Genomic DNA, 25,703 nt, shown 5'->3' on the forward strand with positions numbered 1-25,703 from the left:
GAATATGTATTGGAAAAAAATCACATTCAGCAGGCGACGGCGCCTGGCTGCATAATAATTGCATCTATAATATGCATTAAATTATTTTATTTAGCGATATACATTTATTCTGAAAAAAAAATATTTCTCAAAATGGATCTCCGATAGATGCTATCGCGTTAGGCGCAGCCTTCGCCATTTTGAGAATTTTTTTTCAGAATAAATGTAATAATGTAATGCATATTATAGATATGATCATGCTGCAGCGCAGGCAACTGCCTGCTGAATGTGATTTTTTTTTTCTCTAATACATTTTATATTTAGTACGTAAAATAAGAGGGCAGGTCACTGAGTGATCATTAACCTGCTATAAGCCCATACTGATGAATACGTAATCAGAACACCACATGAAGACCCCCCCCCACAGGGCGCCACGGAGCAATAGAATCTCATTGACTGAAAACTACAAATAAAGATTAATTAAACAACAACCACAAGACAGATTTCATCAACCAAGGTATCATTTTAATCTGTATAACGGCGCCAACTTGACACGGTCTGTAGTTTACTGTTCACAATCCTGTTGACAGGTTCCCTTTAAGGAAAAGAATGCCTGCAATTTTCACACTGGCCACTGGGTTTTTTAGGTTGAAATTCCTGTTTAAAGAAATTAATATTTACATTGGCCACAGTGGTCAGATCTTGAGCCTTTTTATTTTTATCTTTTAACTTTGTTTTTATTGAATTCAAAGATTTTTTTTCCTTACATAAATACATCAATGCAAAGATCTGAGGTGTATATATTAAAACATCTATTCTAGAAGTTGCATTTGTTCACATGAGAATAAGCAAAAACAAAAACCGGGAAAAGGGGAAGGAAAGAGGGGAAAAAGGTTTGTCAGAAACGGGTACATTTTTTACCTATTGGGTGCCTAACTCTAATCTCAGGATCCAACGACACCGAAGTAGACCCCTAACACCTGGAAGTGTCTCCTTGCAGCGACTCTCCCAGAGATATCACTTTATAGGTGTCTCTCCTAGTGTTCTTAATACCAGATTGTTGCCTGCAATCAGGTTTTAATGTCACTATGCATTGTGGAAGCAGAGAGATGAAACTTTCCCAAGTTTCAAAAAAGGACTGCATCCTTCCCCCTTTATGCAAAGAGGCCTCAACACAATCCATCTGAAGCAGAAATGACAGTTTTTCTAAAAAGATCTTGAAAAGGAGGGGCATGGTCATGGATCATGTCTGTAGAATAGCCTTAGTACCTGCTCCCGCCACTAAATGTAATAGTTTACGGGCCCCTGGAGAGCAGATGTATTTGTCTGGTTTTTTTTTAATATCCAAAAATGGCCCATAGAGGTACATCAGGAGCAAAGTATGTCAGGTGTGTGATGGTGACTCACCGTACTCTCTCCCAAAATGGTCTGATGACTGGGCATGCCCACAGGCAATGGAACAAGTTGGCCTTTGGGGAGTGGCATTTTGGAGGTTGTGTACAGCCCCATTCTATGACCCTTTTGTAGAGTTAGGTAGGATCTATGACAGATTTTCAGTCTCATTTCTAGGAAACGAGCAGAAGGGAGGAATTTATAGGCTTGATCTAGAGCTTTCAAAATGGTGTCATAAGACAAGCTGGAGTCCTCAGTCTGCCATTTTGTTAGCGGAAATTGGGATTGTTCATAATCCAGGGCTACATGGATGAATTTGTAGTTGGTGGCTACTTGGCCAGACGAAGAATTAAGATCTAGTGAACCATCTAAGCAGGCATGGTTTCCACTCGTGCTCAGGAAGATGTGCTAGTATTTTTGTTACATAAGTTTTGCCTTGGAAGTATTGGAAGGGAGGGAATATAGTGGTGGGGTATTTACATTACAACTCCTCCATTGAGTATATCCATGTAGACATCAGAAGTGTGTTAACTCTTACTTCAACCTGCAGTTCAGTATAAGGGAGATGTAAGAGGGCAGGAAGAGCTAGCCTCGGGGTGAGACAGCACTCCAAGTCGTATTGGGTGTAATAAGATGTCCCTCCCAGCCAGTCCACCACCACCCGGAATAGGGATGTTAGGTTATAGTGTCTAATATGAGGGAAGTTTATCCCCCCATTTCCCCTCAACTCTTGGAGTAATTTAAAGGCTATACAGGGCTTTTTTTCCCTTCCAGATAAATGAGCGGTATAGATAATTAATTTGGTTCTCCTCTTTAGGACCGAAATAAATTGGGAGAGTATGGAAGAAGTAGAGAAGGTGTGGAAATTCTGTCATTTTAATTAAATTGGCTCTGCCTAGGTATGACAAGCTTAAAATCCTTCCATATGGCTAAGGTGGATTCTAAGTTTTTGAGATATGAATTCATATTGGTTTTGTATAATTTGGCTGGGTGTCTTGTCACCTGTATTCCCAAGTATTTTAATGAGCCAGTAGTAAACTGACATGGGAACCTCGATATCCATAAAGGTCTGTGGGGGCCACGCTCATCATCACTTGTGTCTTATCCCAGTTAATATACTATAGCCCAGCAAGCCTCCCACATCCTCCAACTCTTCTATAAGAGAGTGTAGGACCCGTTTGGGGTAAATTACTTCCAGCAGAATATTATCTGCAAATGCTGCGACCTTTAGTTCTTTAGAGCCCATTGCAAGCCCCCTAAAAATAGGGGTCTGCAATAGGTGACATAGTAGGGGGTCTATAGAGAGGTTGAATAGGAGGGGTGACAAAGTGCATCCCTGTTTAACTCCCCGAAAGAGATCAATTGTTGGTGCACTATATCCGTTAACCGTCACACAAATACTTGCATTTGCATGAAGATATTGGACATGCTGCAGGAAATTCGGGCCGAAATTTCTCCTACTCAGGACATCATATAGGAAATGCTATTCCACTTTATCAAAGGCCTTTTCGACGTCCAGACTCATCAGCATTGCAGGTGGTCTTGATGCGTCTTGGGCCAGGACCGTAGCTGCGACTGCCATGTGTATATTTTCCACACTGCTCCGTCCCTGGGTAAAGCCTGTCTGAGCCTCACATAGAAGGCGAGACAGCAGCGTCTGCAGACAGTTTCCTAGGATCTTTGCCAAGAATTTATAATCGTGGTTGAAGAGTGAGATTCGGCGGTAAGATTGTGGCAATAAGGGGTCTCTATTAAGTTTAGGGATAACTATTGTGCACGAGTCTTTAAATTGGTCAATAGAAGCTCCTTGAAGAAAAGCCTCTTTAAGGCTAGTTTCACACTAGCGTTCGGGAGGGCTGCGTAGTTCCTCTGTTAAGCCCCGCCCACTACCGCACCTCTTTCTTCAGCTCCGCCTACGTTGGCATGCGTCCTGCGTACCCTATCTTTATCATTGGGTACGCAGGCCATGCGGATGCCTGCGCATGCATCGTTTTGACGCTATGCCAAATTCAACATGTTGCATTTTATTGCGGTCGGCGCGGCATCAAAACAACGCATGCGCAGGCATCCGCATACATTTGCATGGCCTGTGTACCCAATGTTAAAGATGGGGTACGCAGGACACATGCCGAGGCGGTGCTGAAGGAAGAGGTGCAGCAGTGGGCGGGGCTTAACTGAGGAAGTACGCAGCCCTCCGCAGCTCTGCTGAACGCTAGTGTGAAACTAGCCTAAAAAGATTAGTCAAAATGGGCACCAAGTCAGGGGAAATAATCTTATAATATTCAACGGAGAGACCATCATCAGGGCCTGGGGTCTTACCGGTAGATGCGCTTGCTATAGCTTGTCTCACTTCATCCTCTGTTATCTTTGAGTCTAAGATCACTTGTTGTTCATTGGTCAGAGATGGCAGATTAATAAGGTTCAAAAGGGAGATGACCGCGGGGAGATCAGCAGGGCAGGCTCTATAGAGGTCCATATAGTAGTCATTAAAAATTTGTGTGATCTCCTCACTCGTCTGCAAGCGTAGTTTATTAACTGGTTTGTAGGGTTGTTTGGTTTTAGTTACAGTAGCTAGCAATTTGCCCATCTTGTTTCCCCAGCAATAACATTTATTTTGATGCAGTTGAACTTGCCAGTGTGATTGGGAGTGTCCATGAGATGTTTGGCCATAGAATAAGCTTGTTGTGTATCAGGGGATGTGGGACAGGGCAAGTGTTGTCTGAGTCTGAAGGAGGGAGGCATGCAAGACGTCAAATTTCTTTGTGTGCTTTCCTTCTGCATGACAGATAACCGATGATATGGCCTCTCATGACAGCCTTAGAAGTGTCCCAGAGTAGAGGGAAATTATCAGTATGGATGTCGTATGGAAATCATTCCAGTGTAGTTTAAGGAAGGTTTTCAAATCTGATTATGCCAGGTAGGATGGAAATCTCCAATGCCGTGTCTGGGGGCTGGGGTCTGTTAAAGTCAGGCATAGTGAAATGGTAGCATGATCTGAGATCAGTATTGGGTGGATGCGAGAATCATGATGTTGGGGTAATAGTTGTGTGGAGATGAGGAAATAGTCAATACGAGAGAAGGACTGGTGCGTAAGGGAGTGACATGTGTATTCTTTGGCTGCAGAGTCCAGCACTCTCCACGGGCAACAAAGTGAGAGCTGCTCCATAAAGTGTAGGAGAGAAGTGGTGGCTACTTAGGTCTGTGGGGAGTGTGAGGAACGGTCTAAGGCAGGACCTTGTATTAAGTTAAAGTCTCTTCCTACTTTTGGATGGTTAGGCCCAAATCCTGAAACTTAAAAAAAATCTCAAATAAATCCTAAAATAAATCTTGCCAAATGAGACAAAGTGATGTTCTGGATTTGTTTTCTCATTTTGACTCTCATAGTTGTGGTCTGCTTATGATGTCAATTACAGACCTCTCTCATCTTTTTAAGTTGGAGAACGTGCACAGTTGGTGGCTGACTAAATACTTTTTTTCCCCACAGATTAGGCAAGAGCCCTCAGAAAACACGTCTTCTCTCCAGAGCAGCCAGGCCATGCCCCCGATCCTATCTTTTATATTGAATTATCAGCTGTGACAGCACATATTGTGATTGGTGGATCTTGTGTTATCAGCTATGTATAGAGCTTGTTATGTCATTGTATTCCTGCCTCTCATGATTAACCCCTTTCTGACATTTGTCGTAATAATACGTCCCTGGGCCTTTCTGACCAGGGACGTATTATTACTGCATGACGATTGCTCGCCTGCACAGGCTCTGCGCGGGCGATCGCTGCCGGGTGTCGGCTGATTCTGACAGTTGACACCCGGGCACTAAGTGCCAGGAGCGGGCACACACCATTCCCGTAACTTTAAACCCCTAAATGCTGCGATCGCTTTTGATCGCAGCATTTTGGGAGCAGACAGAGGACTGACAGCCCCTCTGCCTTTGGATCGGAGACCCCCGCGGCGTGACGTGGGTCCCGATCGTTGTCATGGTGACCCGATGTTGTCATGATGACATCCGGGTCACCAGAGCTAGAGAAGTTGCTGATCATGCGCAGTGCAGAGGTGACAGTTTCTACAGCATAGGGATGCTGGATGCTGCTGTATCCCCCGTACTGTACTAGTGATCAGGCTGCAAAAAATGATATGGGACAAAGTAAAAAAGTGGAATTTTTTTTTTTAATTTGTAAAAATGTTTTTTAAAAATATCAAAAATAAAGCAAGAAATTGTATCTATAAATAAATATTTGTATGAAAAAATATATATACAATAAAAGTACACATTTTGTATCGCTGTGTCCACAACGACCCGGCCACTAGTTAACCCCTTTTAGTTAACAGCATAAAAAAGAAATAAACAAGGCAAAAAATGCTTTATCATCATACTGCCGAACAAAAAGTGGAATAAAACGCAATCAAAAAGACGGATATAAATAAACAAGCAACCACTGAAAATGTCATCTTGTCCCGCAAAAAACAAGCCGCTATACAGCTCAATCAGCGGAAAAATAAAGTTAGAGCTCTCAGAATAAAGCAATGCAAAAATAATTGTTTTCTATAAATGTTTTTATTGTGTAAAAGCGCCAAAACATAAAAAAAAATGAAAAAACATGTTTTGCAATAAAAAGTGTATTTTAGTGTGTGACAGCAGCTAAACATAAAAACCCGATATCAATCAGATATCGGTGTAATTGCACCGACCCAAAGAATAAAGTCATGTAATCACTTATACTGCACAAGGAACGGCGTAAAAAAGAAATGAAATCAATTCTTCACCTGATTTTTTCATTCTGCCTCCCAAAGAGGCAGTAAGGCTTGGCGCATATTTATCCTGCGATGAGCGCTTTCACCGCGGCTTCCGTGTACATCTCTGAAATACATTAATCAGACGGAACATTTGGCAGAAGGTTCCCTATAATGAGGCAGATGGAAGCACTGTGGACACCGTCTGACCGTGATCCGGCTGTGTACATCTTTTTAGGATTGCATAAAAGTGCTGTCGGCCACAGTTTTGTGCACTTCTGAAGAGGACACCGCTGAACAGAGGCCAGACAAAGTCCAGAGTGACTATGCTGCCTCATTATAGTAAATGGATCTCTCTGGGTTTCATTTGAATCGCGTCACTCAGAGATTTAGCTGGAAACCCCAAAGGAAGTGCTCAGTGTAGAGCGCCGGATAAATGTGATCCCAAACCTTATGTAAAATGTTCTCAATTAAAGCTTCAATTCAATCCACAAAAAAGCAACGGAAATATGGGGGGCTCCTACATTACTGCTAGCACAAAGGCTGTGGAAAAGCTAAATGGCTCCTCACCTGCCAAAAGAAATTTAACAAATTTTGCACTCCGAAATCCAAATGCCCCCTCCCTTCTGTGTCCCAAAGTGTACCTAAACCACATATATCATCCATGTTTGGCATTTCTGAAGCTTTGAGAGCCTGCGTAACTAACAGATGCATGCCTTCAGAAGCATGGGCTGAGCATAACGTATGGGTCACTACAACGGCAGTTTACAATTTTCATTCGGCAACATCCACTGCTGCTTGTTTCTGGAAAATACCCATGGAGGCAAAATCGTCACTACTCCTGTAGATAAATTCACCAAGGGGTATAATTTCCAAAATGGGGTCACTTGAGGGGGGATTCTGCTATTCTATCAATTACGGGCTCTGTATATGGAGTCCACAAACTGTTCTAGGAATATCTGCGCTCCAGGGGGCAAATAGCACTAGTACTCTAGAGCCACATATGGGTTATTGCCACATACAGTAGAAATTGTGGGACACATTTTTGGTGCCATTTTTACCCACTTGTGTGAAAATGTAAAATCTGGGGCTAAAACAAAATTTTCATGGTAAAAATGTAGTTATTTTTTCTTCACTGCCAAATGGTATAAAATTCTGTGACACACACGTGGTGTCAATATGATCACTGCACCCCTAGATGAATTCATTGAGGGGTGTAGTTTGTAAAATGGGGTCACTTATGGAGGGTGCTGCTGTTCTGGCACCTCATGGGCTTTCCCAGTGGGTCATGCACCTGCAAACCATAACCGTAAAACCTGGCGCTCCTTGCCTTCTTAGTTTTGTACTGTGCCTGAAAAAAATATTGGCGCACTCAGGAAAAAATGGACCACAGTTTGTTGTAAAAAAAATAAATATCCTGTTAGCTCTGAGAAAAATTAAAATCTTTTGACTAAAACAATATTTTAGTGGTAAAAATGTAAATTCTTTCTTCACACGGTGATTCGCACGCGCCTGACCACGACCTTCACAGGGATAGATCAGGAGAAAGGTCTAGGAAGCAGACTCTGTCTAGCTCCTCTTCAGAATCGACAGCACTAAGGGTGCCCCTTTCTGCACGTTCCCCCTCCTCGGAGTTGGACGTCAGATCAGATGTAGCCTCTCTGTCAGAGTCTGACTCTGATGCAGATCAGACCTCTGGAACACAGGACATGGTAGATAGCCTCATTTCGGCTATCTTTCAAACCCTCGAAATAAAAGAGGAAAATGCTACTGCTCAGGACAAATCCGTTTCATTCAAACGGATAAAACGTCCTTTCAGGCTTTTTCCCAATCACGACGAGTTTGAGGTCACTACCTCTAGACACTGGGAGCATCCCGGCAAACACTTCCCGGGAAGAAAACGACTAGACATCCTTTACCCATTTAGTTCAGACCTTGTCAGCAAATGATCTGAATCTCCAAAATTACTGCAGACCAAAATTACTAACGCCCTACTTACAGCCAAATCAAATGGACAATACTCTATACTCCTGCTTCTAGACCTGTCCTCTGCATTTGACACAGTTGAAAACTGCCTCCTACTACAGATCCTCTCCTCCTTCGGCATAAAAGGCCTTGCCCTATTCTGGATCCCCTCATACCTTTCCAACCGCTCATTCAGCGTCTCCCACACCACCTCCTCATCCCACCCTCTCTCTGTTGGCGTCCCCCAAGGCTCTGTTTTAGGACCCCTACTCTTCTCAATCTATACACTTGGTCTGGGGCAACTCATAAAGTCCCACGGATTCCATTACCACCTTTATGCTGATGACTCTCAGATCTACCTCTCTGGCCCAGACATCACCTCTCTGCTGTCCAGAATCCCAGAGTGTCTCTCAGCCATATCCTCCTTCTCCTCTCGCTTCCTCAAACTCGGTGTAGACAAATCTGAACTCATCATCTTTCCTCCATCTCACAGATCTTCCTTACCTGACCTAGCTATAACAATTAATGATATCACACTTTCCCCCATACCAGAAGTCTGCCTCGGAGTAACCTTTGACTCTGCCCTGTCCTTCAATCCGCACATCCAAGCTCTTTCTACCTCCTGTCGCCTCCAGCTCAAAAATATTTCCAGAATCCGTCCTTTCCTCAACCCTCAATCTACTAAAATGCTTGTGCATGCCCTCATCATCTCCCGCCTCGACTACTGCAACATCCTTTTCTGTGGTCTCCCTGCTAACACCCTCGCACCTTTCCAGTCCATCCTTAACTCTGCCGCCCGACTAATTCATCTCTCTCCTCGCTACTCCTCCGCTTCCCCCCTCTGCATATCTCTTCACTGGCTCCCATTCCCTCAGCGTAACTTACAAGGCCATCTATAACCTGTCTCCCCCATATGTCTCTGAACTAATCTCCCGATACATTCCCTCAAGTAATCTCCGGTCCTCCCAAGACCTCCTTTCCTCCACACTTACACTTATTCGCTCCTCACCCAACCGCCTCCAAGACTTCTCCCAAATAGCCCCTATTCTCTGGAATTCTTTGCCCCAACAAGTCCGACTATCAACCACATTTGGATCCTTCAGACGGAACCTGAAAACCCACCTCTTCAAGAAAACCTACAGCCTGCAATGACCCCGCTACCTCTTTCTCTCTCACCACTGCCGGTGATATCACCTCAACCAACACCGGAACTGCTGCAATCCACCATCCTGTATCATGTAAGCTCGAAAGGGCAGGGTCCTCTCTCCCCTCTGTATCAGTCTGTCATTGTTAGTTTTACTGTAAGTGATATCTGTAATTTGTATGTAACCCCTTCTCATGTACAGCACTATGGAATCAATGGTGCTATATAAATAATAATAAATAATCTATTGTGGACCCACCAGTCTCATGCTTAGCATCCCACACAGTCCTGTCCATTCCCGATGCGGCGTCTCTCAAGGATGCTACGGACAGGCAGATTGAGGCTGTAGCTAAATCAGCTTTTGAAGTGTCAGGTGCTTCTTTCTGCCCAAACTTTGCCTCCACATGGGTGGCAAAAGCAATATCCACCTAGGCCAAGATACTTCGTCGAGGCATTGTGGCGGCAGCTCCCACAGAAGAGCTAGCAGATTTGGCAGACCAAATTGCTCATGCGGGTAAATACCTGTTGAATGCTTCCCTGGATGCTGCTGCTTGCTCAGCAATGGCAAACAGCAACATTATTGCTATTTGCCGCATCCTTTGGTTGAAGGCGTGGAACGCAGATCCAGCTTCCAAAAAATCTCTCACTGGCCTACTGTTCCAGGCTCTTTGGGGCCAAACTAGACAAGATCATTTCAGATGCCACCGGAGGGAAAAGTACTTCTCTGCCCCAATCCAGGCCAAGATGCCCTTTCAGCAGAAAGGGCCCCCAGCCTTTTTGGCCCTTTCGACCTTTTCCTCAGGCGGATCCTCCCAGCAGGACCGTTCTTCCGCACAAGGGGAAAGAAGGAAACCTTCCTTCAAACCTACCCCTCACTGGAGGTCTAAGAGCTGCCCCTCTAAGTCTTCTGGTTCTCGCAGCCACAGCTTTTCATCAAAATCACGGGTCACCCCCACCTGGGAATCTTTCCAGGGTGGGAGGCAGACTGCTTCTTTTCAAGGAGACTTGGTTGGCGGCGGTCGACGACGCCTGGGTCAGGGAGATTGTCACATAAGGCTGCGAGATAGAATTTTGTTCGCCCCAAAAAGACAATTTTGTTCGTCCACCAAAACAGCCCTCTCATGCCCCAGGGATTTCCCAGGCTGTCTCTTCCCTCCTAAGCTCAGGAGTAATCGTACCCATTCCTTGGCACAAACGGTTTTCTGGGTTTTACTCAAACTTGTTCGTAGTCCCAAAAAAGGACGGTTCCCTTCGCCCGATCTTGGACTTCAAGCAGTTGAATTGCCACCTTCGGGGTTGCCACTTTCGAATGGAGTCCTTGCGCTCAGTGATCGCCTCCATGGAGCCAGGGGAATATCTTTGCTCTGGACATTCAGGATGCTTATTTGCATGTTCCTGTTTGTGTGCAGCATCAGAGGTTCCTCCGGTTTGCTATATAATAGTACCATTACCAGTTCCTGTCCTCCCATTTGGTCTGGCGTCCGCCCCCAGGGTCTTCACAAAGGTCATGGCTATCCTTCGTTGAAAGGGGATTCTTATAATCCTTTATCTCGACGATCTATTGGTCAAGTGCCCATCTCGCCAACACTGCGATCACAGCCTCCAGATCACTCTGGATACGCGGTGCCGTCTCGGCTGGATAATCAACAAAGAGAAGTCGACCCTGATCCCAACTCAGCATCTCGTATTTCTGGGCATGGAATTCGACACCATCCAAGCTCGAGTCTTCCTTCCAAAGGAGAAATTTTCGTCCCTCCGGCAGGGGATCAAAGCCCTAAAGCGCCCGGTCCCTCTTCCCCCTTCGGCTCTGCATGAGAATCCTGGGGAAGATGATTGCCTCTATGGAAGCAGTGCCGTATGCCCAGTTTCACTCCCGCCCTCTCCAGCTGACCCTCCTGTCTGCCTGGGACAAGATGACGATTTCCCTAGACAGACCGGTGCTTCTGCCTCTCAAGGTGAGGCAATCCCTAACCTGGTGGACGCTTTCCAACTCGGTTTTATGCGGGGATATCCTTCCTTCCTATTAGGTGGCAAGTCATCACCACCGATGCCAGTCTCCTGGGTTGGGGACCGGTTTTTCTCCACCTCACAGTGCAGGGCCGCTGGGATGTTCAGGAGACTCTCCGCCCAATCAATCTCTCCGAGATCAGGGCAATCCTTCTTGCCCTCATCCGCTGGCAGTCCTTCCTCGAAGGCAAGCCAGTCCGCATCCAGTCGGACAACGCCATGGCCGTGGCATACATAAATCACCAAGGCGGAACTCGCAGCAAGCAGATCATGCTAGAGTGGCAAAGATTCTACGCTGGGCGGAAAGCCATGTTCCCGCCATATCGGCCGTCCACATTCCAGGGGTGGACAACTGGGAAGCCGATTTCCTGTGCCTTCAGGGGCTTGTGTCAGGCGAGTGGTCTCAACCCCGCTATCTTCCACCAAATTTGTCTGAGGTGGGACATTCCGGATGTCGACCTCATGGCATCTCGAACAAACCACAAGGTTCCCCGATACGTTGCCTGGTCTCGGGATCCGATAGCCGTCGGTTGCGATGCACTTGTGATCCCGTGGTCCCAGTTTCGCATGCCTTATCTGTTCCCACCTCTTCCCCTGATTCCAAGAATCGTGAAAAAGATAAAGGCAGAAGGGGTCCCTGTTCTGTTAGTAGCTCCAGATTTGCCACAGAGGGCCTGGTATGCGGAGCTAGTGAAGATGCACTCGGACGTTCCCTGGACGCTTCCAGACCTTCTATCGCAAGGGACCCTCTTCCACCCGAATTCTCGGTCTCTGAATTTAATGGCATGGCCGTTGAGGCTGCGGTCCTAAGAGACGAAGGTTTTTCCCACAAGGTCATCCAGACCATGATTAAGGCAAGGAAGCCAGCGTCATCACGCATCTATCACAGATGTTGGAAAGCCTTCTTTCGGTGGTGTGAGGTCAACAGTTTGTTTCCTATGACTTTTTCTCTTCCTGCCGTTCTTGGTTCTCTACAGACGGGTCTCGATCCCGGCCTTTCCCTCAGTACCTTAAAGGGTCAGGTGTCCGCTCTGGCTATCCTCTTCCAAAAGGATCTGGCTTCTCTTCCCCAGGTGAAGGCTTTTCTTCATGGTGTTGCTCACATAGCGCCTCCTTACCAGTCTCTGGTCGATCCATGGGATCTAAATCTTGTTTTGAGCGCCCTCCAGCGTGCACCCTTTGAGCCGATTCAGGATATTTCTTTTTCCCTCCTCTCGTGGAAGGTGGCCTTCCTGGTCGCCATCAGCTCTATTAGGAGGGTCTCAGAGTTGGCGGCATTGTCCTGCCGTTCTACTTTTTTAGTTTTGCACCAGGATAAAGTAGTTCTCAGACCCGTTCCTGACTTTCTGCCAAAAGTGGTCTCTGCCTTTCAACATCAATGAGGACATCGTCCTCCCCTCTGTGTCCCTCTCCAACTCATCTCTTGGAGAGATCCCTCCACAAGTTGGACTTGGTCAGGGCAATTCGAGTCTACCTTGCTAGGACTGCTTCCTACCGTCAGTCCGATTCCCTGTTTGTTGTCTCTAAAGGTCGTCGGAAAGGGTTTCCAGACACCAAATCCACCATTGCTCGTTGGATTCGTTCAGCGGTTCTGGAGGCATACCGCGTCCAGGACAATCAGCCTCCTCCGTGGGTGAGGGCTCACTCTACCCAGACTGTGGGAGCTTCCTGGGCCGTTCGTCACCAGGCTTCGGCCTTGCAAGGCTGCTACCTGGTCGTCCCTCCATACCTTCTTGAGATTTTATTAGGTAGACACTCACGCCTCTGCTGATGCAGGCTTGGGTAGTAAGATACTGCAGGCGGTGGTCTTCCACCGGCCAATCTAAGTACCCTTCTCTCAACATTTCTTTCCCACCCTTGGGACGTCCCATAGTAACCTGTGTCCCCAATGAAGCGAGAAAGAAAGAGGGTTTTTAGTACTTACCGTAAAATCTCTTTCTTGGAGCCTTCATTGGGGGACACAGCACCCTCCCTTAATGTTGTACCGTGTTGGCCAATGTGCCATTGTTTGGTTGGTACATAGGTTGAGTTCTTGTAGTTGCTCCTACTACTGCTTTAGCACCAACTGAAGTAATTTGTGCCTGTCGGTAGGTGTATACTGTCAGGGAGGAGCTAACTTTTTCTTATTTGCATAGTGTCAGCCTCCTTGCGACAGCAGCATACACCCATGGTAACCTGTGTCCCCCAATGAAGGATCCAAGAAAGAGATTTTACGGTAAGTACCAAAAATCCCTCTGTTACCCTTATGAAAATGCCAAATTTGGGGCTAAAATAATTTTTGTGAGGAAAATGTGATTTCATTATTTTCACGGCTCAACGTTATAAACTTCTGTGAAGCACCTGAGGATTCAAGGTGCTCACCACTTCTCTAGATCAGTTCCGTGAGGGGTCTAGTTTCCAAAATGGTGTTACTTGTGGTGAATTTTCACTGTTGAGGCACATCAGAGGCTCTCCAAACGCGGCATGGCGTCTGCCAATTCCAGGAAATTTTGCATTCAAAAAAGTCAAATGGTGCTCCTTCCTTTCTGAGCTCTACCATGCGCCCAAAGATTGGTTTTCTCCCTCATATGGAGTACCGGCATACTCAGGAGAAATTACACAACAAACTTTGGGGTCTATTTTTTCCTGTTCCATTGTCATAATATAAAAAATTTTTTGGATCTGAAGTAAATATTTTTGTGTAAAAAGTTAATGTTCGTTTTTTCTCCACATTACAAAAATGCCAGTGAAGCACCTGGAGGGTTAATAAACTTCTTGAATGTAGTTTTGAGCACCTTGAGGCGTGCAGTTTTTAGAGTGGTGTGACTTTTGGATATCTTCTATCATATAGATCCCTCAAAGGGACTTCAGATGTGTGATGTGTTCCCTAAAATAAATGGTTGTATAAATTTTGTTGTAAAAATGAGAAATAGCTGGTCAACTTTTAACCCTTATAACTTCCTAACAAAAAGAAAATGTGTTCCAAAATATGGGAAAAGTATTTTATGTGTCATATCTGTGTGATTTTAAGGGCATGAAAATTCAAAGTTGGAAAATTGCAAAATTTTCTAAATTTTTGCCAAATTTCCATTTTTTTTCCATAAATAAACGCAAGTCGTACCAAAGAAATTTTTCCGCTATCAAGTACAATATATCATGGAAAACAGTCTCTCAGAATCACTGGGATCCATTGAAGCGTTCCAGAGTTATTTATTCATAAAATGACAGTGGTTAGAATTGTAAAAATTGATCTGGTCATTAACGTGCAAACCACTTTCGATTGTCAAGGAGTTCAGGAACCTGCTGAAAACTCTCCTTGAAACAACAGGAAACCTGAACCTAAAAAAGCCCAAGTGGCCAGTGTGAAAATCGCAAGATTACTATTTTTTTGTTTGTTTTTATATCATGACATTAAGGAAAAAATACATTTTTTTTAATTACACGTAACAATTACCTGACATAAACAATAGATAATTTTCTGCTGATGGTTTCCCTTTTACATCTTGTGCTTATATGACATTACACCATTCTTCATATATGTTGGATGGGAATTGTTAAAAAAATAGCATTGTTTTCTTTGAGGACCGCAATAGATCTTATGACTATAATTTTTCAGAGTATTAAATTAATTCAAGGTTCTCAAGCAAGTATTTTGAGGCAGATTGTCTAAAGAATGAACTGTAGAAGCTAGAAATCACATAAACCACAGAGAATTGAAGCTTGTCATGGCAATGAACATACTGGTGTTTGCTAAAAAAAAAAAAAGAGATCAGGACAGCTGAGAACCATTTGGCAAATTTGTCTCCGGTGAAAGAAATTTGGAAATAATTGTGTCTACAGATTTTTGTTTTTCTGTTATACCACTGATGCCTTCAGAGGTAGGGTTGGGTGGTGGTGTCAAAGAATGTATTTGTTTAAGAACTCTACAGTGCCTACAAGTAGTATTCAACCCCCTGCAGATTTAGCAGGTTTGATAAGATGCAAATAAGTTAGAGCCTTCAAACTTCACACAAGAGCAGGATTTATTAACAGATGCATAAATCTTACAAACCAAAAAGTTATGTTGCTCACTTAAATTTTAATAAATTTTAAACATACAAGTGTGGGTCAATTATTATTCAACCCCTAGGTTTAATATTTTGTGGAATAACCCTTGTTTGCAATTACAGCTAATAATCGTCTTTTATAAGACCTGATCAGGCCGGCTCAGGTCTCTGGAGTTATCTTGGCCCACTCCTCCATGCAGATCTTCTCCAAGTTATCTAGGTTCTTTGGGTGTCTCATGTGGACTTTAATCTTGAGCTCCTTCCACAAGTTTTCGATTGGGTTAAGGTCAGGAGACTGACTAGGCCACTCCAACACCTTGATTTTTTGCCTCTTGAACCAGGCCTTGGTTTTCTTGGCTGTGTGCTTTGGGTCGTTGTCTTGTTGGAAGATGAAATGACGACCCATCTTAAGATCCTTGATGGAGGAGCGGAGGTTCTTGGCCAAAATCTCCAGGTAGGCCATGCTATCCATCTTCCCATGGATGCGGACCAGATGGCCAGGCCCCTTGGCTGAGAAACAGCCCCACAGCATGATGCTGCCACCACCATGCTTGACTGTAGGGATGGTATTCTTGGGGTCGTATGCAGTGCCATCCAGTCTCCAAACGTCACGTGTGTGGTTGGCACCAAAGATCTCGATCTTGGTCTCATCAGACCAGAGAACCTTGAACCAGTCTGTCTCAGAGTCCTGTAGACGAGCCTTGACATGACGCTTTGAAAGTAAAGGTACCTTACGGGCTCGTCTGGAACGGAGACCATTGCGGTGGAGTACGTTACTTATGGTATTGACTGAAACCAATGTCCCCACTGCCATGAGATCTTCCCGGAGCTCCTTCCTTGTTGTCCTTGGGTTAGCCTTGACTCTTCGGACAAGCCTGGCCTCGGCACGGGAGGAAACTTTCAAAGGCTGTCCAGGCCGTGGAAGGCTAACAGTAGTTCAATAAGCCTTCCACTTCCGGATGATGCTCCCAACAGTGGAGACAGGTAGGCCCAACTCCTTGGAAAGGGTTTTGTACCCCCTTGCCAGCCTTGTGACCCTCCACGATCTTGTCTCTGATGGCCTTGGAATGCTCCTTTGTCTTTCCCATGTTGACCATGTATGAGTGCTGTTCACAAGTTTGGGGAGGGTCTTAAATAGTCAGAAAAGGCTGGAAAAAGAGATAATTAATCCAAACATGTGAAGCTCATTGTTCTTTGTGCCTGAAATACTTCTTAATACTTTAGGGGAACCAAACAGAATTCTGGTGGTTTGAGGGGTTGAATAATAAATGACCCTCTGAATAAACTTTTCACAATTTAAAAAAAAAATTAAACAAAGAAATAACATTCTTTTTTGCTGCAGTGCATTTCACACTCCCAGGCTGATCTACAGTCCAAATGTCACAATGCCAAGTTAATTCCGAATGTGTAAACCTGCTAAATGTGCAGGGGGTTGAATACTACTTGTAGGCACTGTATATACCTTTGTATTTCATTCTCAGTCTAATGTGTACATAGTCATAATTTTCCATAAAGAAAAAATAGATTCATCCCCAGGATACAAGGCTCTTTTTTTTTTTTTTTTTTTTTTTTTTTATAGTAAATATATTTATTGAAGTTTTAAACAGTAAAAGCAGTATAAAGAGCCGTTACCATGTCCAGGGCTAAACATTACATCTCTGTAAAAGCAGCACTCTTATAGCCAAACAAGGACTCTGGCATATATAGGATACATGCTTGCTATCTTGAGAAACATCTCCAGATATGAACCTTATAAACAAAGTAAATAACCTGTAAGAAAAGCAATTATAGAGATAGAAGAAGAAGAAGGATAGCAAGAGAGAAGAGAGAGAAAAAAAAAAGGGGGGGGTGGAATAGGAGAAAGAGGAGTAGGGAGGGAGAGGGTTAAAGGGGACCCAATAGCATCAGTGTCCACGTATTGAGGGTTGTGAATATGTACGTAGCCAGTTCAGGAACCCCGCGCTCTCCTTGAAGGATTGCCAGAGGAACCAGGTGCGCCCCTATTCACGTGCAGCATCACCGTCACCACCGCCACCCGCCGCCATTGACTCCAGACGATGAAGTCTCTCCATTTCAGATATCCATTCCTCCTTGGAGGGAACCTCAGTGGACCTCCAATGCCGAGGAATAACCGCTCTGGCAGCCGTTAAACAGAATCTTAGAATCCCCTTTTTAACCGAAGCTATCGAATTGGGAATCAGGGACAGTAGGGCAATTTGAGTGAGGGCTCATGGCGGACCCCAGTCATCAGATGAAAGGGATCAAACACTGAGCTCCAGAAGGGTTGCAGGAGACCACAGGACCACCAAACATGAAGCATAGAGCCTGCGGCGGATCCACATCTCCCAACAGGCATCCGGGGTCTCCGAGTTAATCTTATGGAGAAGAGTGGGACACCTATACCAGCACGTCAGCAATTTATAATTCCTCTCCTGCGACTGACCCGACATTGTCATCTTGTGCGCGAGAGTGATAATTTTTAAATTATCCGCCTCAGAAAAGGTGATCCCCAGGTCCCTCTCCCAAGCCTCCATGAAGCCGAGCGTAGTAGAGGGAAGTGAGTTCAAGACCAGGCCATAGAGCACCGAAACCACATGAGAGGGACCTTCGGTAGGGAGCATCAGGGACTCAAATGGCGTCGGCGACCCTAATGGTATACTGAGAAGGAAGCTCCGCAATTGCAGAAACTCCTGCCAGGACAGCGGCGTCGTTTGACCAGGGCCTCGCAACCCCTGCACATCGGAGAGCCCCGCAAGTTTATCCCTCACCTGACCCAGTACCACCTCATCAGGTCGCGACCAACACAAAAACGTAGATCTATTCATTGCTGGAGGAAAGGCCGGATTGTCAAAAAGGGGACTCAATCTGCTTATTCGAGAGGTCAGGCGTAATTTCACGTAGGATCTGTCCCAGAACCTCAGAACAACCTGCGTGAGTGGAGCATAACTTGACACAGGCGGGCGTCCGATCCCCCCCCAGCCAGGGTAGCCAATACAAAGAAGAGGGCGATAAAAGTTTCTCCAAGAACACCCACTGTTTGAGCATCGCCAAAGCTAAAATCAGGGAGGCCTACCCCCCCTTTAGTCTTGGGTCTCACTAGTACCGAGAACCGAGTCCGCGGTTTCCTAGTCCCCCAAATAAAGCTACTGATAGCCGATTGCAGGCGCCTGAAAAAGCAATCCGGGACCTGCACTGGAGCCGTCTGAAAAAGATAGAGGAATCGGGGCAAGATTTCCATCTTGATCACTCCTACCCGTCCGAACCAAGATAGCTGAGGTCTGCTATATCGTTTAAGGTCCAAGATTGTCCCGCTCCTGCGGAAAACTTAGTTCAGAGCATATGTTGCATTAATGTCAGCAGGTATTAAGACTCCTAAATATTTCAAGGCGGCCGTCTTCCACTTAAAAGAAAAGGACATCTGGAGCTGAGAAACCAGATCATCAGTCAAGGAGATACTGAGCGCCTCCGTCTTGGAGTAGTTGACTTTCAAATTTGAGACCTCCCCAATCCTACGGAACTCTCGGAGGAGTACAGGAAAGGCCACAGTCGGGTTGGTAATGTATAGCAGTAAGTCATCCGCATATAGGGATATCTAAAACTCATGGTGACCAATCCGCAAACCCTCAATATCGGGTGTTTTCCGTAATGCCACTGCTAGGTGCTCCATCGCGAGGATATAGAGTAAAGGAGAGAGGGGGCAACCCTGGCGGGTCCCGTTCCTTATATTAATGGGCGGGGAGAGGGTGCCATTAACTCTCAGACGGGCTGTAGGTTTATGATACAGAGAAAAAATGCTCTCAATCATGTTAGGACCCACTCCTAGTTGCTTCAGAGAAGCACGCAGAAAGGGCCAACCTAGGCGGTCAAACGCCTTCTCAGCCTCCTTAGATGCGGCTGGGTGCGTAGCAAGGGCTAACAGCAACATAGTGGCAGTACGCCGAGTCCTTTGGTTAAAATCATGGAATGCGGATACCACTTCTAAAAAGTCGCTTACCAATTTGCCGTTCCACGGTTCTAGGCTCTTTGGAGCCAAGCTGGATCAAATAATTTCTGATGCCACTGGTGGTAAAAGCACCTCTCTCCCCCAATCTCAACCAAAACGTTTTTTCAACAGAAAGGGTTTCCGGCCGTTTAGGCCCTTTCATCCCTTCTCGTCCACAGACAGATCTACCCAGCAAGATCGGTCTTCCGCCGCCAGGGAGGGAGAGCAGAAAAAACCATCTTACAAACCCGCTCCCCGCTGGAGATCAAGGGGACAATATTCCAGGTCTTCAGGCGGCCGTTCTGGTAGGTTTTCCTCCAAGTGACGGGTCACCCCCCACCTGGAAGTTTTTCCAGGGTGGGAGGCAGACTTTCCTTTTTCGTGGACGCTTGGCTGTCTGAGGTCGACGACGCTTGGGTCAGGGAAATTGCATCTGGTTACAAGATCGAATTCGCTTCCCAGCCAAACAGGCGTTTTTTCCTGTCTCGACCTCCAAGACAGAGGTCCCACATTCCGGGATTCTTTCAAGCTGTCTCCTCCCTTCTTTCCGCCGGAGTGATTCTTCCCGTTCCCTCAAACAAACGGTTTTCAGGGTTCTACTCAAATCTTTTCGTAGTTCCGAAGAAAGGCTGCTCCCTGCGTCCAATCCTGGACCTCAAATTGCTCAATCGCCATGTGAAGATTCTTCACTTCAAAATGGAATCGCTTCGATTGGTGATAGCCTCAATGGAGCCCGGAGAATTCCTCTGCTTGGTGGACATACGAGATGCCTATCTTCACATCCCTGTTTGCTTGCAACATCAGAAATATCTTCGGTTTGCAATTCAGGAAAATCACTACCAGTTCACGGCTCTTCCCTTCGGCCTATCCTCTGCTCCATGTGTGTTCACGAAGGTCATGGCGATGGTCATGGCTATCCTTCGATCCAGGGGGATTCTCATCATCCCTTATCTGGACGATCTCTTGATCAAGGGATCTTCCCGTCAAGACTGTCTCCTCAGTCTTCAGATAACCTTGGATACTCTCGGCCGTCTCGGATGGTTAGTCAACAAGGAAAAGTCCATCCTCAGCCCCACTCAGCGCCTGACCTTTCTAGGCATGGAATTCGACACGAATCTGGCCCGTGTTCCTTCCGAGGGAAAAATGTGCATCTCTGTCCAAGGGAATTCGAGCCCTCAAGCAGCCAACGCCCACTCCTCTTCGTTTCTGCATGAATGTCCTGGGGAAGATGGTGGCTTCCATGGATGCGGTGCCTTTTGCACAGTTTCATATTCACCCCCTCCAGCTGTTCCTCCTTTCAGCCTGGGACAAGACAACGCTGTCCTTGGACCGCCCCATTCTCCTTCTTCTCAAAGTGAAGCAATCCCTGACTTGGTGGACAATGTCTGCGTCAGTCCTTCAAGGGAGGTCCTTCTTCCCGCTTCGGTGGCAAGTCATCACCACCGATGCCAGCCTTCTAGGTTGGGGAGCGGTTTTCAATCAGAGAACGGCCCAGGGACGCTGGAATCCACAAGAAGCTCTCCTTCCTATCAATCTTCTCGAGATCAGAGCAATCTTCCTGGCCCTTCTTCGCTGGCAATCTCTTCTCGCCGGCAAGCCGATCCGCATTCAGTCGGACAACGCCACGGCTGTGGCGTACATAAACCATCAGGGCGGCACGCGCAGCAACCAAGTGATGTCAGAAGTGGCCAAGATACTGCGCTGGGCAGAACATTACGTTCCAGCAATCTCCGCCATTCACATTCCAGGTGTGGAAAACTGGGCAGCCGACTCTGAGTCGTCAAAGCCTAGCGTCGGGCGAATGGTCTCTTCACCCCACAGTCTTCCATCAAATATGCCAGCGCTGGGGCTCTCCGGATGTCGATCTCATGGCATCGCAGATGAACCACAAAGTTCCGTGCTTCGTAGCCAGGTCCAGGGACCCTCTAGCCGTCGCTTGCGACGCCCTAGTAATTCCGTGGTCCCAGTTCCAACATCCTTATCTGTTTCCACCTCTTGCCTTGATCCCAAGAGTAGTCAAGAAGATAAAATCGGAGGGTGTCCCGGTGATTCTAGTGGTTCCAGACTGGCCAAGAAGGCCTTGGTATGCAGAGATGGTAAACATGCTCGCGGATGTTCCTTGAAAGCTTCCAGATCGTCCAGACCTCTCGCAAGGCCCCCTTTACCACGAGAATTCTCGGTCTCTGAATTTAACGGCATGGCCGTTGAGGCCGCAATCCTAAGAGAGTCAGGGTTGTCCAACCAGGTGATTTCAGACAATGATCAAAGCCAGGAAACCAGCCTCTTCCCGCATTTACCATAGGTACTGGAAGGCCTTTTTCCGTTGGTGCGACGATAAGAAAGTCTTTCCAATGTCCTTTTCCATTCCATCCATACTGGGTTTTCTCCAGTCCGGCTTAGATTCGGGTCTCTCTCTCAGTACCCTCAAGGGCCAGGTTTCCGCTTTTTCTATCCTCTTCCAAAGAGAGCTCGCCTCCTTGTCGCAGGTTAAGACTTTTCTCCAAGGGGTCGCCTCCTCATCATTCGCCGATAGACCCGTGGGTTCTCAATCTCGTCCTTAGCGCTCTTCAAAAGGCGCCGTTCGAGCGTATCCAGGACATTCCGTTATCCCTTCTCTCATGGAAGGTAACCTTGATTGCCAATACGTCCACCAGAAGAGTTTCTGAGCTGGCGGCATTGTCATGTCGTTCCCCTTACCTGGTCCTCCATCAAGATAAGGTCGTCCTCAGGCCCGTTCCTTCTTTTCTTCCGAAGGTGGTGTCCTCTTTCCACATCAATGAAAATATCGTTCTTCCATCTTTTTGTCCTGCTCCTTCTCACCCTCTTGAGAAGTCTCTCCACAAACTGGACGTAGTTAGAGCCTTGCGTGTCTTATCTCGCCAGGACCTCTTCATTTCGTCAGTCTGATTCTTTGCTGGTCATCTCTGAAGGTCGCCGGAAAGGGCTTCCGGCATCCAAATCCACGATCGCTCGCTGGATTCGTTCTACCATTCTGGAAGCGTACCGGTTACAGGAAAAACGGCTCCCTCCAGGAGTGAGAGCTCACTCCACCCGAGCCGTGGCGGCGTCGTGGGCCGTTCGTCACCAGGCCTCGGCCTTACAAATTTGCAGGGCTGCTACCTGGTCGTCCTTGCACACCTTTGCGAGGTTCTACAGGGTTCATACCCAGGCCTCGTCTGATGCAGTTGTTGGTAGGAAGGTTCTGCAGGCGGTGGTGGCGCACCGGCCGACCTAAGCCCTTCCTGTTCTTTCGTTCCTTATTGTTGTTCCCACCCTTGGGACTGCTTTGGAATGTCCCATGGTATTCTGTGTCCCCCAATAAGGCGATAAAGAAAGATGGATTTTGGTTCTTACCGTAAAATCTCTTTCTTGGAGCCTTCATTGGGGGACACAGCACCCTCCCTGTTTAAATTGTACCGTGTTGGGTCTTTGAGTCCCTTGTTGGGTTGGTACATATGTTTAGAGTGGTTTCGTTGCTTCTCCTACTGCTTTTTCACCAACTGAGGTGCCTAGAGCCTGTCGGTGGGTGTATACTGCCGGGGAGGAGCTAATTTTCTTGTTTTGCATAGTGTCAGCCTCCTAGCAGCAGCAGCATACACCCATGGTATTCTGTGTCCCCCAATGAAGGCTCCAAGAAAGAGATTTTACGGTAAGAACCAAAAATCCATCTTTTCATACCACTTTACTTATCTGATATGGTCCTCTACAATACTATTATTATATACATTGGTATTGGAAACTTTGGAATTTTTCTATCCCACCTCTTGTGCATTCTATCCTTGTTGAGTTTTTTCTTTTTATGTACTCAATTTTTGTGATGATTGGTATTCTGTGATTTAATTAATAGAATTTGAATTGTTTTCACAATATACGTTGTGCGTCATGTTATAGGTTTCCATTCCAATAAAGATACACAACGGTTTTTGATCATTTAATTGTTTGTTTCTCTAATATAACATTTTTTTAAACACAAAGGCCCGAATATTCCCTTTCACACACTGCACCGTTTGAAAGTAAAACATTACTGGCTTTAATGGACAGTCATTTTCAGATTCATGCTACCATTGATTCAGGAAGCATGAATCTGGTGACAGGAGAGTTGAATATTTGGGGGCATTTTATTACTATTGTGTCAAATGAAACCCGAGTATCCGTAGTTTTGAGGCATATTGTCAGGCAACGAACAGCTGAGAGTACTGCAGGCACCCTAATGGTTGTCATATGATATTATCTTATCAGTTAGAATATGATACACAGCGTTTCATATCACATTCCAGAAGCTCTTTCTGGCATGTGAGTTTCCATATCATCCATTTAGTTCAGTTTCTACTGTGTGAGATTAGATTATTGTGGTTGTAAAATGCTACAAAGGGGCAGCGACAGGAAAGAAGCTTAAAACAAAATTTTCCTTTTTTTTTTATGTACAAGCCTGAAAGTATTCTAACGCTTTCACTTTTAGTTTCCATCATTTTAGGATCCACTCTTGGTTTTGAGCGCAAATTAAAACTGTATCTCCCTATAACATCTTAAACTTTTGTTTCAGAACAGACAAAATATTCTATACATCAAGCAATAAAAAAGAGTGAACATGAAAGGATTAATTCAGGCCCAGGTTCTGCACGTATTTCATCACCGACAACATCTATCTCCATTCGCACACTTTCAGTGGACTGTCAGCCAGGGTTGCGTATTATAAAACAATCAGACAAGCCAGATGCTTCATCTGATGCTTCCAAATCACTAACCTATATATGTGAAGACACCTCAAATAAGCCATCTTTAACAAATTCCACAAATATAGGTAAGTGTCTCCATCAATGTCGGACTAGCCCAGCAGAGCTTCGGAGAATCCTCCACTTCTGTATGTTTGGAGCAGAGACACTTAGCTGAAGTCTGAAGCATCATTAAAGGTAGTACAGGCATCTACATTGAGTTTTGCTGTACTTCCCTAATAAAACTCCCTGTGCTGCCTTATCACCACCTTCCTTCCCCTCTCACACACACTTCTTTTGTCTTTGTTGCAAGGGCAGAGAGAGGGAGGGGGTCCGCTGGCTGCAGCTGTATTGAGGGGAGCCTTTTTACTTGTACTTAGCATCTTGGCTGTAAAGGCCCCGTCACACACAGCAATGACGCTAGCGAGATCGCTGATTTTGTAACGCCACAGCGATCTCACCAGCAAGATCGATGTGTGTGACGGGGATCAGCGACCGCCCCCCCCCCCTGCCGGGTATCGCTGATTGCACAATATCGGCCTGGGCCGTTTTTTGATCGTTGCTTTCCCGTTGGCCAGCGCGCATCGCTGCGTGTGGCAGCGGGAGAGCAACGATCAGCGACGCTCCCAGCGCTCTAAGCAGGCGCTGGGAGCTGGTAACCAAGGTAAATATCGGGTTACTAAGCGGCGCGCATCACTTAGTTACCCGATGTGTACCTTAGAAACCTGCATGCTGGCAGCACCCGGCGCGAGCATGGAGGTTTCTAAGGTACACTTCGGGTAACTAAGTGACGCGCGCCGCTTAGTAACCCGATATTTACCTTAGAGACCAGCGTCCTCGCTGGTGCTGATCGCTGGTGAAGCTGCCTGTTTGGCAGCTCACCAGCGATCATGTAGCGATGCACCAGCGATCCTGACAAGGTCGTATCGTTGTCGCACAACACCGGTATTACCCCTTACTGAATACTGGCCATCACACTGACAGCTCTACATGCATTGTTCATGAGTATAACCATTCATACTCTGTATACGCATGTATACACTCACAGTTACTGACAGCTGTGTGGGTTGAGCTACGGGCCCTCGGTCAGTTATGAACTTATTATAGGTGATATAAAAACAGAACTTTTCATAAATAGTCTATAATGGTGAAGTGTTAGAGAAAGTTCCCTTTCTATACTAATAAAACCATAACTGATTAAGGGCCCCGTGCTATTCCCCATCTCTGTCAATAAAGGCTCTTTCGCACATCAGATTGTTTTTTTATTGTTTTCAGAAAGCATATCCTACTTTGAGCCGTGGTGCCAATAACCACAATTATTGCGTACAGATTTACCTGCACATTTTACCCAATGCAATGTAAAGGGTTAAATCCACAGTGAAAATCATCACAGGGAAATGAAGCATGTTGTAATTTCCACATTGCACTGTGGTTACTTGGAACGCTGTATGCAATGAAATTTAGCACTTGGGCTGTACCTGCTTGTAAACTCTGAATCCATGTGTAATTCTCTGAGACCAAGGTATACTAGGTGAGAATCACAGCAGGTTATTACTTGATGTTAAATTTGTGTAAATTATTACCATGTCCATATTCCTTCTCTGCTGGCATTCAACGGTCACCGATCTTTCCTGCCAGCGATTCTGTGACTTCGGCTGACATCATGTAGACAGAGCAGCTCTTTCTCTTCCACTCTGCTCTGTTGACTGGGTGAGGCTAATGACATCATGCTGATTAACAGTCGGCTTCCTTACTGCAATCAGTCTGTT

At 45.9% G+C, this 25,703-nt stretch overlaps 1 protein-coding gene across 2 annotated transcripts in view; it reads left to right on the forward strand.

Annotated features, from left to right (window-relative positions):
* The window catches only part of LOC141099778 (uncharacterized), a 63,272-nt gene that overhangs the window by 31,965 nt on the left and 5,604 nt on the right, over positions 1-25,703 (forward strand). Inside the window, exon 5 of one of the 2 annotated variants that reach the window (XM_073587839.1) lies at positions 23,766-24,023. The exons of the other annotated variant lie outside the window; for it this stretch is intronic. Within the exon in view, the coding sequence (XP_073443940.1) occupies positions 23,766-24,023 (258 nt within the window). The remainder of the gene's footprint in view (positions 1-23,765; positions 24,024-25,703) is intronic. 2 annotated transcript variants of the gene reach the window in all.

Source organism: Dendrobates tinctorius, unplaced genomic scaffold (assembly GCF_039654945.1).
Source record: "Dendrobates tinctorius isolate UK_male_01 unplaced genomic scaffold, ASM3965494v1 ptg000102l, whole genome shotgun sequence".
NCBI lineage: Eukaryota > Metazoa > Chordata > Amphibia > Anura > Dendrobatidae > Dendrobates > Dendrobates tinctorius.